This window comes from Manacus candei, unplaced genomic scaffold (genome assembly GCF_025592945.1).
Source record: "Manacus candei isolate 608988 ecotype Guabito, Panama unplaced genomic scaffold, ASM2559294v1 h1tg000067l, whole genome shotgun sequence".
Taxonomy (NCBI): Eukaryota; Metazoa; Chordata; class Aves; order Passeriformes; family Pipridae; genus Manacus; species Manacus candei.
The window spans coordinates 9,946,669-9,962,138 of NW_026138115.1; the positions used below are offsets into that span (position 1 = coordinate 9,946,669).

At 42.5% G+C, this 15,470-nt stretch overlaps 1 protein-coding gene across 1 annotated transcript; it reads right to left on the reverse strand.

Moving 5' to 3' along the window:
* Positions 1–2,994: 2,994 nt before the first annotated feature.
* Positions 2,995–15,135, reverse strand: LRRC74A (leucine rich repeat containing 74A). The gene is given in 6 exon segments (XM_051806751.1): positions 2,995–3,070; positions 4,345–4,430; positions 5,020–5,127; positions 6,280–6,311; positions 6,314–6,422; positions 14,780–15,135. Coding segments are annotated over 6 exon segments (594 nt in total). The 5' UTR covers positions 14,963–15,135.
* Positions 15,136–15,470: the final 335 nt, after the last annotated feature.

Sequence of the window (15,470 nt, forward strand, 5' to 3'; positions counted from 1 at the left end):
TCTGAGCCTGCATATGTTGTTATTTCATTTTATGCCTCCTAAGCTAAAAAAAAAAAGGGACTCAAAAAGGATTTCTTGGGGCTGAGGGGGAGAGAGAGGCATAGGTATTTTACATTGGCACAGCCAGGGAATGGTGGATGTTGTGTCAACAGACTTGGAGCCACTGAAGAACATCCTAGAAGATTATGTGTTTTGAACAACAGTCCCCTCCAGAAATGCTGAGTATCTACACTCAGGTCTGTGGATCAGGTATAGTAAGTTCAGTGGGTCCAAGAGTCTTAGTACTGTCCTGCAGCAGTGACACCTCTCTGTACATATGGCACATGTGGACCAACAAGCCATGTCAGAGTTGGTACACACAGTTGTATGTACCAGTTTTCAGGTATCTCCAGTCCCTCAACCACCAGTGAGTCCAGCATAAAACGTGTCACAGCCACTGCTTACGGATCCACCAGTCTCAGGAGCAGGATGCTGGAGGAACGTTGTACAACAGTTAAAATTATGCCCCCGCTGGTGGTTCTTCACAGGAAAGCAGCAATGGAGTAGTTATGGAACGAGCAGCTCTTGTGAGACCTCACCTGGAGAACTGCATCCAGCTCTGGGGTCCACAGCACAGGAAGGACATGGACCTGTTGGCGCAAGTCCAGAGGAAGCCATCAAGTTGATTAGAGGGATGGAGCACCTCTCCTATGAGGAAAGGCTTAGAGAATTGTGTTTGTTCAGTCTGGAGAAGAGAAGGCTTCGGGATGACTTAATTGTGGCCTTCCAGTACCCTGAAGTGAGCCTACAGGAAAGCTGGAGAGGGACTTTTTATAAGTGACATGGACAAGGGGGGAATGGTTTCAAACCACGAGAGAATAAGTTTAGATTAGATATTAGTAAAAAATTCTTTACTCTGAGGGTGATGAGGCACTGGACAGAAACTAGATGATGATGTTTAAGGTCGCTTCCAACCCAGGCCATTGGCTGACTCCACGCCCAGCGGCTCCCGAGGCCGCCGTGCCGCGGTGTGCGGGCCCGGGGCGAGCGGGGCCGGCGCGGCACCGCCGGGGCTGCGCTGACACCTGGCGGCGACGCGGGCACGGCCGAGCCCGGGACTGCTCCCGCTGAGCGCGGGGTCAGTGGGTGTTCTTAGCAGGGAGTGAGCTCGAATTGTACAGTAATGGGCACAGGTCGCTCTCCTGCCCTCTCCGAGCCCCACTGATCAGCAGTAAGGTCCGGCGGGTTTGGTGTACGCTTCTATGCTGGCTTGGGCTGGGGTAGAGTTAATTTTCTTTACAGTGGCTAGTACGGGGCTGTGTTTTGGATTTGTACTGAACACAGGGTTGATAATATTGAGATGTTTTTGTTATTGCTGAGCAGGACTTGCTTATAGTCAAGGCCTTTTCTTCTTCTTGTACTGCCACACTGGCGAGGGAGAGGACACAGCTGAGACAGGTGACCCAAACTGACTAAAGGGATATTCCATACCATATGACATAATGTTCAGCATATCAGTTTTGGGGGGGAAGAAGGAGTGGAGAAGTTTGGAGGGATGCTGTTTGTTTTCCCAAGTAACCGTTACGTGTGATGGAGATGGCTGAACACCTCCCTGCCCATGGGAAGCACTGAATTAATTCTTTGTTTTAGTTTGTTTGTGTGTGTGACTTTTGCTTTCCCATGAGTTTTCCAGCTTTTACCCTTCCAATTCTCTCCCCAGTCCCGCTGGTGGGTGAGTGAATGAGTGGCTATGTGGGGCTTGGCTGCTGGCTGGGATGAAAGCACAACAGCTTCTATGAAAATATACATGAGTGCTTAGGAATAGTCAAGAAACATTAATTACATTTCAGGCATGATTAGGAAAAGAACAGAAAACCCCACAGTGCTATCCCTGCATGTGCAAACTGCCCAGCATCTCTAATGCTTCTCTGATTCTTCATCTCAACACCCCCCATATTCCATATGTGGGGGCACTGACTGCAATCACAAGTAAATTCTGGAAGTCACAGGCATCAGAGAACACAGACTTCCTGGGGTAATGAGCTGAAGCCTTCTGAAGGTGACTACTGAGCAGACATACCAATACCATCATGTCAACAGTCATCTTGACCTCTGATTAGGCACTGGAGCCATGTGAACTCTTACCAAAGATTTTCAAGATATTTCAAAGTTTTTTTTCCACATAGGAATTCCACTGGGAAACAGAGACTTACCAGGTTGCAACTAGCTTCTTTTCTTTTTCACAGAAGGCTGATCTTCCCAAAGTGGCCAATATTCCCCAGTTTTCCAAGGTCCTTGGTTTATACTCTATGTTGGCTGTTGCTCATGTGGCAAAATGTACTTCCTGTACATATTTACATTTTAAAAATTATATTTTTAAATAAATATTAATATATGCAAGGCTTTAATTCCTTCTTAAGAGCTATTGAAATATATCTTTTAATGTGGATTTAAAAAACGATCACTATCTAAGCCATTTAAAAATCTGTTATGTCTTCCATCTTTCTAGCATATTTTTTCCCATGGGGATATTAAATAAAATTTCAATCACCCATAACTTTTTAAGCAATATGAGCTATAGTTTCTCATGAAGTTTGTTTTTTTTCTTCTCTTACAAAGGTCCCTGTGTCAGATATCCTAAGCTGGTAGGAGATGACTGCAGGGCCCTTGCTTCAGTCTTCGTCTGTGTGCATTACCTCAAAAGGAGATAATATGTGTGTGTTGTAGTTTCCCATTTCCCATTTTTTGCCTTCATCTTTGCAAGTAATTTCACCACTGTCAGCATACAGAGCAAGACAGATTTGGTAACCAGGTCCAAAGAACCAGTCTTTCTTTAACAGAAAAGGACCAGACTCTACAGGGACCTGAAGTGTAGTGGAACATTAACTTTATTTCTACATGCAATAACCTAGACTCTCCAGTGTTGGGCCTCCCCAGGGCCAGAGCTACTCTGAGCTTTCTTTCAGTGGTTCTCACACAATCTTGCATTGTCTGACCTCCCTCCTTGCTTCATTTTTATGGCTTTTCCTTCTTTTCCTCCTTGATTTCCCCTTCAACAAGTTTCTGTGCTGGCTTCTGCTTTTCTATGTGACTGATGGAAAAGAAGGAGATAAACCAGTATTAATCTAGTAAAGTGAACCTTCTCTGCCAGGTATCTTAAAGCTTCTGAGAGGATCTTGAAGAAACAGCCTCAGGTGGGAACAGTAAGGACAGCAAAGGTCACAAATCTTCTGACTCTTTTCTGCAAGGTGAATATTACCACTTCACACATACTACAGTGCTAAAATGCATCAAGAAGCTAGATAAGCTATATCTGCTTTTCCCCATATATCAACTCAGCCACATTAAATGGCACCAGATGAAGTCTTTGCCAGCCACTGGATTTCAACAGTTTCATCTGCTTACTGCTTAACCACAGTTGTGTAAGTTGAGCCTGAAGTACTTGGGAACTCCATGTAATCTCTGATTGAAGATTAACCAGTCTAAGGCACATCTAGCACCTGAGCATGGGTGCTTTTGGTATGGCACTGATATATGCAAAGGAATAAAGACCAAATGCAACAGAATAATTTGCTTGTCTCTGAAAACATTAGGAGGCTAAGAGCAAAACTGACCCATTGCTTCTAGCCTTAAAACTAGACTACAGCATATACTTAAACCCATTAGTATGTGCTGATGATGGGAATATTTGGGCATGATTAACAGGGCTTTCAGCTGATGAGTCATATGTCAGAATTGACTGAAAATCTAGGGGGAATTTTGGGTCCAATGACAAGCAGTTTAGCCTGCAGCGACTGACAGCCTCTGAGGAGTTTGCTGCTGAATGCTCAGGCTCTCAGAACTTGGACACGATTGCTACAGGCACTAAGAAGAGGCACTTTCAAGAGAATGAAAAGTTCTGTAGTTTGAAGGCAAGTTTCCAGGGAAAACTAGGTCTCCTAAGAAGAGGGATCAGAGAGCAGTAAAAAAAACAAGAGTCCCTGAGGATAGAGAAAAAGTTCTGAAGGCACAGATATGCTGTTGTTGCAAATCTTACCCTGGCTTCAGGGGGAGGACGGTGTTGAGCTGATGCTTCTCACGCAGGCTAACGAGAATGAATGAAAATGCCATTCAGCTCTGAGGTCTCTGCACTCTCACAGCAAGTTTATCAAATAGGAAAATAAGACTAACTTCTAGTTTGATTCAACAGAACTTCTAAGCATACAAGGTGTTTTTTCATCTACCTTTTACTTAGGTAAGTAATCGACTGGCCAAAACCATATGTCCCTTCACATCCCAAGGTGAAAAAGGTTATATTTATTTAGTGTTGAGCCAAATTAAAATAAGAAAGACAAGCCAGGACAGTAAATGGAGTCATTCACATACCTATAGTCCACAACTGCTGTCTGATTCCGGTCTAGATTGTGCACTAGTTCCCCAATTTGAACTCAATCCAGTGGGATGATTTGTTGCTAAGAGAAGAAGAGAAGTGCTAGGAAACCTGGGTAATTTTAAGCAGAAAAATCCTCCATATCAGACTGGGGCCTGGCTATCTTTTAGTGGGTGAGCAGATGGCCCTATGCATGGTGGAAAGGATGCAAAAAATCCAGAGTGGTGGTGAGGAGGCAGTTTCACTCTTTTTTCTTTTTACGTTTTTTTGTAAAAGAATATCATGGCTGGCTGACTGTTGCTACTGATCCCAAGCACCATGCTGTTTTTGTCAGGAAGAGAACTGTCCTTTCCATTGTACAGGTGAGGGTTTAGGTGCTTTTCCCCCCCACTTTCACATAGCAGTAAGACATAAGTATCTATCAATATCCTGTATACCCCATACAAACAGTGGATGTCTGTCCATTGTCACTGATGCCATCTGCAATACTTATTGGGTGTCACAACACTTCCATTGGTCTCCTTCAAGGCTTAACTTTGTGATGAGTGAATTTTGCCTTTTAGCCTGAACAATGTCACCAGAAAGGCTGGCTGGCGGCTGTGCTGCAGCAGAAGGGTTCTAGAGCAGTACCCTGAAAGAAGAGGATTCTGGCCATGCTTTCAGAGGCACACCTGTATCATGGTTTTCCAGAAGGCTGCCACAGGAATCTTCATGTTTCCATTCTCATCAATAATCCTAAAAAAGTCTCAGAGTTGTAGGTTGTGCTCTTTCAAATAGTTCTAATAGAAGCAGAGATAAAACATGAGCATAACCATGAAACAGCCACTGATACCTGCTCTCCCCTTATTCTTCCGTCACCCTGCCTTTACTCACCCCACCACTGAGAGATATGAGTTCTTTATTCCTTACACAGTCACCACATTGCCAGAACAAAGTCCTTTTGTTCAGGTTAATCCCATTCTTCTCAGTTATACCTTCTTCTCCTGCTACCTTGAAATGAGACTCAGTAGTAAACCTGTTTTTTTCCTGATAATTACATATGGTTATTTGGTCTTCATCCCAGTAGTCACTGCTTGGTTAGGCTGTCTAATCGAGACGGTTCTCTCCCCCAGGTCTCTAATCACTTTAGTTACTCTTCTCTGCATTCCACCTCTGTTTGAATGGGGACATGCTGAATACCATAATGGCTATTAAAAACTGCAAAGTATGGTAGTGCAAGTGTCACTAGCTGTGAAGCACAGCAGCACTGTTTGATGTGAACTAACAGCCCAAGCTTTTGCTTAAGTTCATCCCAACCCTTATCTACAGCAAGACCTCATCCAATTAGTTGAAAATCTGCACAGCAGTTAAGAAACACAGTAAAGCTGGTAGTACAAAGGTGTTATTTAGCTCAGCAATGCTCAAGTGCTTGCGTTGGCTTCCGCAAGGAGGACAGCACCATCTGCTGCTATCCATGGATACTGCAGACCTTGAAAAGCTACGTAATGTCTATTTAGGGCAGTATTTGCTTGTAATATCATATCCTATTTTTCTGCAGGACATTAATTTTGATGCTAAAGCACAACTGTCAGTGAAGTGTTCTGTGAAAGTCAGCTGTTGTGGTGGGCTTGTGATGAGGAATAAACATTAATTAATCAATTAATGTGTTTTACACAGGAAGCAAACATCTATTCCCATTCCTTTTTTCACCCTCCCAGTGCTCTCAGATCCCAAGGCAATAGCTTCTCCTGAAAAGCAGAGGATTTGCTTAGTCAGTCTGCGTGAACTGAGATATGTGAACATCGTGACTGTCTTTGTAAATTTACTTTTCTGAAGGAACTTGGCTGAATTTCTGACTTGAAAGAAAGCTTGCCTTTCAGCCTCCATCCCTCCAAGTATCTGGGGCATGTGTACTGTGTACAGGCAGTAAGGACCCAAATTCAATAGCTCACGTGCATAATTTCCATGGGATTTGGATACTGTTGGGGATCTTGATGATACAGCCTTCAACCTCACTGTAGATGACATCTAGTTCAGGACGCATTTGACACACCAAATCCTTCAACTTGTTGAAAGTTTCATTCACCAACTCATTCTGGCACACAGGGTCAAGGAAAGTGCACTCAGCATGGACACCCAGAGGACAACAAAGATTTTCTTGTATTCACAAATACATTAATCATTCTCTCCTACAGATGCTGCCTTCTGCTATCTCTGCTCTTCACTTGCAGGAATACCGTGGAGGTTTGACCCTAAATAACTGTTCATCTTTCTCTTTTTCCATGTCTGAGAGAGAAAGATCTACTAATTTATGCAGAAATTAGCTTAATGCAAGGTCATCACTGAAGATCTCTTATTTTTGGTGATTCAAGTAATTCATGTTCATCTCTGAGACAGTTCTCTCCATTCTGTTAAGATGCAGACTGCAAGTTGAACAGTTAATGGCCTAAATGTGCCATAGAGTTCTGCAAAAATGAAAAACAAATCACTCAAGACCTTAAAGGATTAGTATCTCCAGCAATATAGCTTTATAGCCCAGACAAGAAAGATGATCCTATCTGGGGAGGATCCAGGTGTCTCCAGATGAAAAGAACTTTTCTCAAAGCTCTCTTTCAGTGTGTAACTGTAAGAGGAAGCTCCAGTGAGCAGTAGAAGACCTGATATTTGTTTTTTCCTAAGAATTTCAAACAGGGTAGTGACAGCTCAGCATTTCAGAGCTCACATTGTAAGTTTTCTGTTTTAACATTTACTGAATGGGGAGCAGCACAGTGTCCCAGTTTAGAGGTTTGGAATATTAGAAAGTAAGCTATCAATGCAAATAGTATTGATGTCACTGTAAATTATTCTTCTAAATTTAAGTTATGACAAATGTGCATTTGCCTTGATTGATCTTTTAAAGACATGACTATGATTTTGTTCATGCCCATGATGACAGGGGAATTGTTTCATGTATTATGTTAGTTATATACTTATTTGTTGGAAATTTCAAGTCAGTTTGGGAAATTCATGAAAGCTTCTGTTTCTGTCATTGTGGAAGGTTTCCACATGCATCAAGCACTGTATTTTTTCCCCGAAAGTTAATTTACAAAGTTTCCCAATGCATTCTTACATCTTCTTTTTAGAAACTTAAAATCCATTTTTCTTAAGATCCATTTACTGTGTAGAGTAACAGCTCTTGACTGTTACTACTCAATAACAGTCTTGAACCAGTCTGGGTTCAGCTGGGTTTACTACCTTTCATTCAGCACCAAGGGTTTTATGGATGCAGAGTGGCTCTCTGAAGAAGCCATTCAGACATCCTTGCACCATGCACACTAGGAGAGTGACCTAGTCCTGGGAATGAAACACAGGAAAGCCCAAGCTGGCTCTGCTCTCTCCAGGGTTGCCAGCTTGGCTTGAGCCCATGGCAGAGCTGGTGGACTGCCAGTGCCACCTCAGAAACAGCGTAGCCAAAGCACGTGTCTGGCCTAACAAACCATGCTGGGATTGGGTGGCACCTGGAGGGAGCCAACCTGGGTGTTTCTGCATGTTTGACACAGTCAGTCCAGTTCAGAAAAACAACACCCAGACAGCTGAAAAGCAACAGTAATTTCTTTTGTACTGTGATGCAGAAGATGAGCATTTGCTGGCTACTTTGATTCACAACTTTTAGAAAATGTTTGGTTGTCAGTATCTGCAAGTTGGAACCCTATAAAGAGGAGATTATGAAAAGAATGTGGGGAACAGTCATGCTTAGAAATGTTGTTAGAAGGAATAAACTTGTTAAGATGTGCCTTTCTATTACTTTGGCATTGCTGGTGCTGTCAAACCCATGGAAAGGTTTCTAGATATGATCCTTATTCCATATACCTCTTATAGACACAATAATTATTCATTCTTTAAAAGTCAAGATAAGCATTTATCCCTGAGAAAAGGGGCAGAAGAGGCTTTTGTTTATATTTTCCCTTAAGTTTCCTGTAAAAGATTAAAACCTTTACTAATTTCTCAAAGGTTTAAGACAATGGAAGGTTGTTGGCCCTGTATATTTACAATTATTCTGAATTGAAATGCAAGACTCCCTACATCACATGTGGAATGAAGTCTGGCAGACAGATTAGATGTTTGCCTACAACCATTTGATTGGGATACTGAAATGTCATTGTAAATTTATGCCATTGACCATTTATCTTGTGAAATGCCAGGTAATTTAGACTTTTTCAATGGTGAGGTGAAGAGAACAACTCTATAACCTTAAAAAGCAGAAATTCATAGTGAGATTTCTTGAGTGCTTCCTCTTGAAGAAATGCATTTTAATAATTCCTTTTAATTTATCAGATTTTAGCTAAAATTTATTACTGTTTCCAATTTTTTAATTGTTTAGGTTATTCGTAATAAAACTAGAGGAACCACATCTACTGTAATGCAGTCCTCTACCCCCATACAGCCTGTTTTAGTTTTCCTTTGCAGAGTGAGGCCTGACTCCTTGCAGACTTGGAAAATAATTCTCTTTGATCTTAATTTATGCAGGAAAAAATTTTTACCCTAGAGGAACGCCTGTTCTTCAGATGATCTCTGTTGAAAGCACTCAATACTCTCAGGAAAGACTATAGGTGAATATTAGTTATTCTGCTTATTTTTAGTTTCTTTCTTTAATATACTAACCACAGGACAAAGAACACATGCAGATGTAACTTAGATACAACCCATTACATGAGTGTCCAAAACTGCCTGTGAACTTTACTTTTACCTTGTTTCAAGCATGAACATATTATTTATGTCCCAAATGTAATTTTTGTGAAAATGCTTTCCTTTAATCATGCTGCTCCCAAAGGTGGGTGGAGGGCCCTGAGGCCCCTGACACCTTCTGTAACTGCTCCCATGAGGAATCAGTGCATAGATGGAAGTGCCAGGACTGGACTGATATGTGCCCGGGTCTTTCCCCTGTGTTGGTCTGCAATGCAATCCCTACCCTCACTCAGGAGCATTTCTTAGAAGCAGCACATGAGGTTACAACAGCATGTGTTATGCTCCAGTGTTGCTACAGAGTAGCATACTAAGATTTGTCCTCTTTGATCTCTTTTTCCTTCCTCACCAGCCTTTTAATATTTGATTTGTTTTAGGGTTTTTTTGTTGGTGCCTGCTTTTTTTTTCTTTTTTTTTTTTTTTTTTTTAATAGAACTGCTTTGCTTTCAATACCTTGAAGCATCCATCTTCTTCTATTCCTCACACAGACTGACAGAGTATCAAAGCACTTCACAGTATCTAGCATCTTAGGCTACTCTGGAGGAAGATAGCTCTGGGGATGGAGAGAATTCATCCTCCAGTGGGAATTCACTCCTTGTTCTTGTTCTGCTATTACAAAATAAATGGGAGTGAAATGTGGTGAATCTGTAAGCACCTTTTCTTCCCATTCTTCAGCAGGGCTGTAGAAAAACTGTGGTCCCTTTCAAGGGGTGTATCTGTTGTCTCACCACCTCTTGTCTCTTCCACAAAAGTCTGCAATGCAGTTTCCAAGTGGGGTTACCTTCTCAGTTTCTCTATCTCTTTGTGTGAAATTCCACATATCAGGTCCCTTACATCTGTCATGCAGGAGGATGTGATGTGGATCATGTTCAGTCATGTGATGGGGAGAGGCTGAGGCAATGGGCTACGTTTGAATGTGTGCTTTCTAGGAGGATCCCTCTGGATGGAGGTGTATGCCTCGGGAGATTTCCCATACTGTTGGTTCCTATTGGCAGTGCAGAGGATCAGAGCTCAGGCTGCTTGTCAACCTCTGGCCTACGAGGTCTGGCTATCTGGCATTACAGGGTTGGCATTGCCAAGTGCATCTCTTAGCGTGTGAACATCATCTCTCCCCCACCTTGGACTTCATGTGCAGTCCCCGTTCCCACTATTATAAAGAAAACTTTCTTTGTTACTGTTGGCCAGCAGAAGACATGTCCTCCTTTAAGTCCTTTGTGCTATCAGCTCCTAAGACAATCTGTATGACTATGGAGAGAGAGGAATGCCTTGGTGTGAACTAGTGACCTTACCTCAAGCAAGGTTAAGAGCCAGGCAGACAGGCATGTTTATTTATATAATCTAAAACATCAGTGCAAATGACTGATGGAGTTACAGTGATTCACAAGGACAGGGGTGTCCAGAGACAGGCTTACATTAACAGATTTAAAGATTACTCTCAAGCCATTTGCAGACTCTCAGGATGGTGATATTAGATCTAGCTGAGGATGCAGCTCATACGCAAGCTGACTTTACTGAGCTGAATTCCCAGAGTCTGATCTTGGATTGAGAAGACATGTTAGCTCTCAACCCTAACCTCTGAAGCCATCTTGGCTAGTTGTTTAGTTTTGCCCTTTCCAGGATTATTGATTCCTTGATTCCTAGAAGGCAGTTTTTGCCATTCTTTTTCCAGGACTTGATAATACTCTTCTACTTTAGGTAGTGCTGTGGCATTGCCCTGTTGTGGAAATGACAGTTTATCCTGTGCTTGAATAAATTCTTAGCAAATGATTTACATTGTGAAGGAGGAAAACAGAGAGAGGGAGGATTTCTTATATTAATAGACACTGCCTGTTTTTCTCACTGTGAAAAATGGCTGGATTCTCCTTGCCACATCTAAAATATCAAGACTCACTCTGCTTATGTTTGATTAGCAGAGGAGAAGAATTCAGTTTCATATAGTAACTGTGCCCACCTGGATATGTGCCAGTGCCAATGCCAATTCACATGCATTGCACACCTCACAGTGTAAGTTCTACTTAGAGCAGGGTATGTGTGAATTCATTTGTGTCTACTGTGACACTGGGAGGGAGAGGACTTGCTGCCAACACTTGCTTCTCATTCTCAGAGAGAATTTCTCATCCAAATTTTCCATGTATGGGAGGTTGGATGGGGACAGATGGTGAATTTAGCTGACTTAAAAATATTCCTCCAAGAAACAAAACAGAAAAGAAACTGATTCTGCAGTAATATCTGCTGCTCCTGCTTCAAGTGGGCTGGAAGGAGAGAAGAACTGTAAAACCTTGAATTTTGGAGAGGCATTTTTCTAGACTAGGAAGGTCACAAGTTTCAGTACTGATCTCTGTGTTGCCTGCAAGCTTGTTCAAGCAGGGGCACAGTGCCTTGTCCCCACTTTAGTTTTAATTGATCCATATTTCAAAGACATGGACTTTTATTAGAAAGAGATACACATCAATAGAAATACTGAACCAGGAGAAGGAAAGCATTAATTAAACTAAAGGCATTGTGTTACTGCAATGCTCAAGGAACACTGGATGCTCACAGCACATGCTTGTGGCCTTTATGGTAGTAGGTGTGTTGAACATACTGGGGAAAGAAGAGCCCTCAGATATTCATGCAAGTCTTTTACAGTGTAGTAATAGCACCTGAGATTACTGAAATACTGCTTTGTTTACTTTCCCTTTCAAGGGCTACTAGCACACTCTGTATCTCACTTTGTCTGAACAGACAGATTAGGCATTTTAATTTTATTCCTTCCTAATCTGTTTCTCTCGCTGTTTACTGTGCAATGACTAAAACCATTAGGGTTTGGGCTACTTAAGAAAAACTGAAATAGCTCCTGAACTTTGTAATCAGAAGCTTACAATGAACAACAGTTCTGATTCTATGAGATTTTAGTAGAGTGCAATTTTATGCTTTATACACCCTGAGGGACTTGTTTTTCATCTCCTTTCTCTCTGACAGACTGCTCTGTTACTGTGTTTTCTCATCCTGCATGTGTGTTCTCATACATTAGTTATTGTTGCTAGAGTCACCTGTGGTGATGAGGGTGAGTCTGTGGGCCATCCAGGAAGCTCTGAATCTGGGTGCCCTGGCTTTTGTAGTACGAACCAGGTCATGGGGCATTTTTGCTAGGGAAGGAAATACATGTTCCATCAAGTCCCCCAGTGCCTGTACTCCTGTATCCTGGTTTTTGGCCAGGACAGAGTCAATTTTTCCACAGTAGCTGTGAGGGGGCAGACCCTGGAGGCATGTCTCCGTCTCCAAGCGAGAGGCACTTAGCGGAATTATGCCAGGAAATCATGTGGGCATTGCCAAGTGAAATCATGCCAAGTGAGTAGCAGCTTCAAGATGAGAAGGGTCTGTTACACAGCCAGGGCTGCAAATGACCTTGGATTTCAGGTAACTCACCATTAATGCCCAAGCAAAGTATGGTGCAGTCTCCTCTCCAAAGTTGTTTCCTGGAGTAAAAAAAGTATGTTAACAATGCGCTGATCTATCCCTTGGTGCTGTGTTGGGGTCTGCAGAAAGTTGTGCTTTTAGGTAGAATCCCCAGTTCATCACGGTCCATATCTGGCTGTAAGAAGTTGCGATGGGTTGACTTTAGTTGGACACCAGGTGCTCACCAAGACACTTTGTCACTCCCCTCCTAAGCAGGACAGGAGGGAGAAAATAACATAGAAAAAACCTATCTTGTAGGTCAAGATAAAGGCAGTTTAATAAAGTAAAAGACCATACACTGAAGCAAAGGAAAGGATTTATTGTCTATTTCCCATCAGCAGGTGATGTCCAGTCACTTCCTGTGAAGTCAGGCTTCAATATACATAGTGGTTGCTCTGGAAGACAAATGTAATAATAAATGTGCTGCCACTTACTGTCCCCACTCCTCCCTCCCACGCCTTTCTCTTAGCTTTTAGTGCTGAGGAGATGCCATATGGTATGGAATATCCCTTTGGTCAGGTTGGATCAGCTGTCCTGGCTATGTACCCTTCCAAGATCTTGCCCACCCTCAGCCTAATGGTGAGGGGGGATGTTGGAGAGATGTTGGTCAGATTATGTGACTAGAACATCTGTTCTAGAACAAGCACCAATCACAAGTATTGAGGCCATGTTGCTGAGAACACAGCTGCATTGGGCAGGACACAAGGATGAAAGTCTCAAGGATGAAAGATCACTTCCTCCCTAAGATCTTGCTTTATGGTGAACTTGCCACTGGCTGCTGCAAGAGAGGAGCCCTGGAGAGAAGATACAAGGACTCCCTGAAACAACATCTCAGCCTTGGCCATATTGATCAACAGAACTGGTCTACTCTGGCCTCCAATTGGGAGGTCTGGAGACACACTATCTTTAACCCTGCTGATGCTTTTGAGAAAGCACACAGGATCACTCTCGAGGAGACAAGACAATGCAGAAAGAATCGTGTCTTGCAGAATATACCACCTAAGGAGTCTTTCTGCTGTGCCTTTTGCAACCGGACGCGTCTATCTTGTATTGGCCTTTTTAGCCACCAGCGTGCTTGTAACAAATGTGGGTAGAGCCCTTCCCAAATCTTCGTTCGTGAAGCCTAGCCATGATACCTCAGTTTCAGATCAAAGGAACATTCCTACCAGTTAATATCTGAAAGTCTTGCATTATTCCCTTAATTTATTTAGAAAAGTTTCCCCATGTCATATTGGAGAATGAAAGTTCCTGACCAAAATTTTTTTTCCGTTGGCTAAGCATAAAGTGGAAAGACTTAGTTATGGAAATTATTGTTACATCTGCTAATGAAGATAGCACTTCCAGACTCACCAGACTGCCATTACATACACACTTCTGCTTTTCAGAAGCTTGTACTTTTTAAAAGTAGCACAGCACAAAATACCATGATTTTCAGAATGTGAATGTTTTTGCATGGGAACAGCCACTATTTAGTTAAAATCTTAATGGAATGAATTTGTTTTCTTTCAGATGATTGAACTTGATGAGCAATAATTTTGACTCACAAACTATGTCAGATGGGGTACCAGTTCTTGAAGGGAGGAATTCTCTCATAGCATCTCTGCTGTGCATATGGCTCCTAACAAAATGCACTTTTCTAACTCTAAATGGATGATGGTTGTGTTGGACTAGGAGGACAAAAAGATAAACAGAGACATGCAAAAACATTACTGCAAAGTTAACAAAGAGGATAGTTTTCTTAGTTCAACAGATGCTGGGCATTTCCTCCAAACCTTAGGAAGCATTTCAGGTCTTGAGCAAGACTGTGATCAGGGGATGTGACAGAGCCATGGCTGTGGCAATTGCACATAAAAGAGCTGTTTTCTTGGAGAGTAGGACTTTCTGTTGCTTTGTGCCAGCCTGGAGACCCAGGTTCAGGTCCCAGCTTCAATTCGGGCATCTTGGGTCTGTCCATTGTTGGGTGTAGCACATACCTATGCAGAACCCAGAGTGGGATACCAGTCCCTCTACCCCTATCTGAGGCCCTGTATGGGTTAGGAGAACTGAGGACTTGTGACCCATGGAAGAGCATCAGTTGCTCTTGGAGTTACTCCATGAAAGGCCATCAGTTGCCACACGGAACATTTCCTGTGCAGAGGATTAGAAACATTAGGGATACTCAGAGTTCCAACGGGGAAGATACAGGACTTTTTCTCCCACACTGTGTACTCAGTGATGACTTCCAGGCCTGAGAGAGGCCTAAAATTCCTACTGTTCTTGAGAACAGTGGCTCCACTGTTACTGGCTACTCACCACCATAACACTAACAGTGACTTTGACACCTTTGAGTCCTAGACCATGGTGGTTCAGATATACAAAAGGCTTGGCCAAACTTTGAATCAAGTGTAAGACAGGCACCACCTTCATCAGCCTGCATGCATCTGCAAAGGCCTTCCCAGGTTCTACAGAGAAAAAGTATACTGATGAGTGGTGCATTAAGTGTTGTCCCTTCTCTTTTAAATAAATTAAGAAACTTAATAAAATTAAGGAACACTATGCAAAACCAGTACAGTTTTACATTTTAGGAGTTATCATCCCCTGGTTCTCCCCATCCCTTTATCCCAGACCTCCAGGCATTAATGTGCCCTCCTTGCTTCTCCATTTGGCGTCCAGTGACTTGCTGCAGCTTTTCACCAGTCTGCAATGTGACTGAACTTTTTTTGGTGTAACTGAGAATTCTTGACATCGGGGAAAAACATTTTCATCTTTTTTTTTTTTTTAAATCTTAATTGAAGCACGCAGCTGATATTGACAGCAGAAGTAGGGCAGCTCAGAACATTTTGGCTTACAACCAGCAGGAAGGATCCCAGCATTCTCATCTTGGCCACTGGGTGTTGTTGACACAGCTGCAGCGAGACGTATCAGTGCAGCTGGAGGCTGCATTTCCACAAAAACCTGTCATTTGGATTTCCTTCATCAAACCCCATACTTAGAGCTCATATTT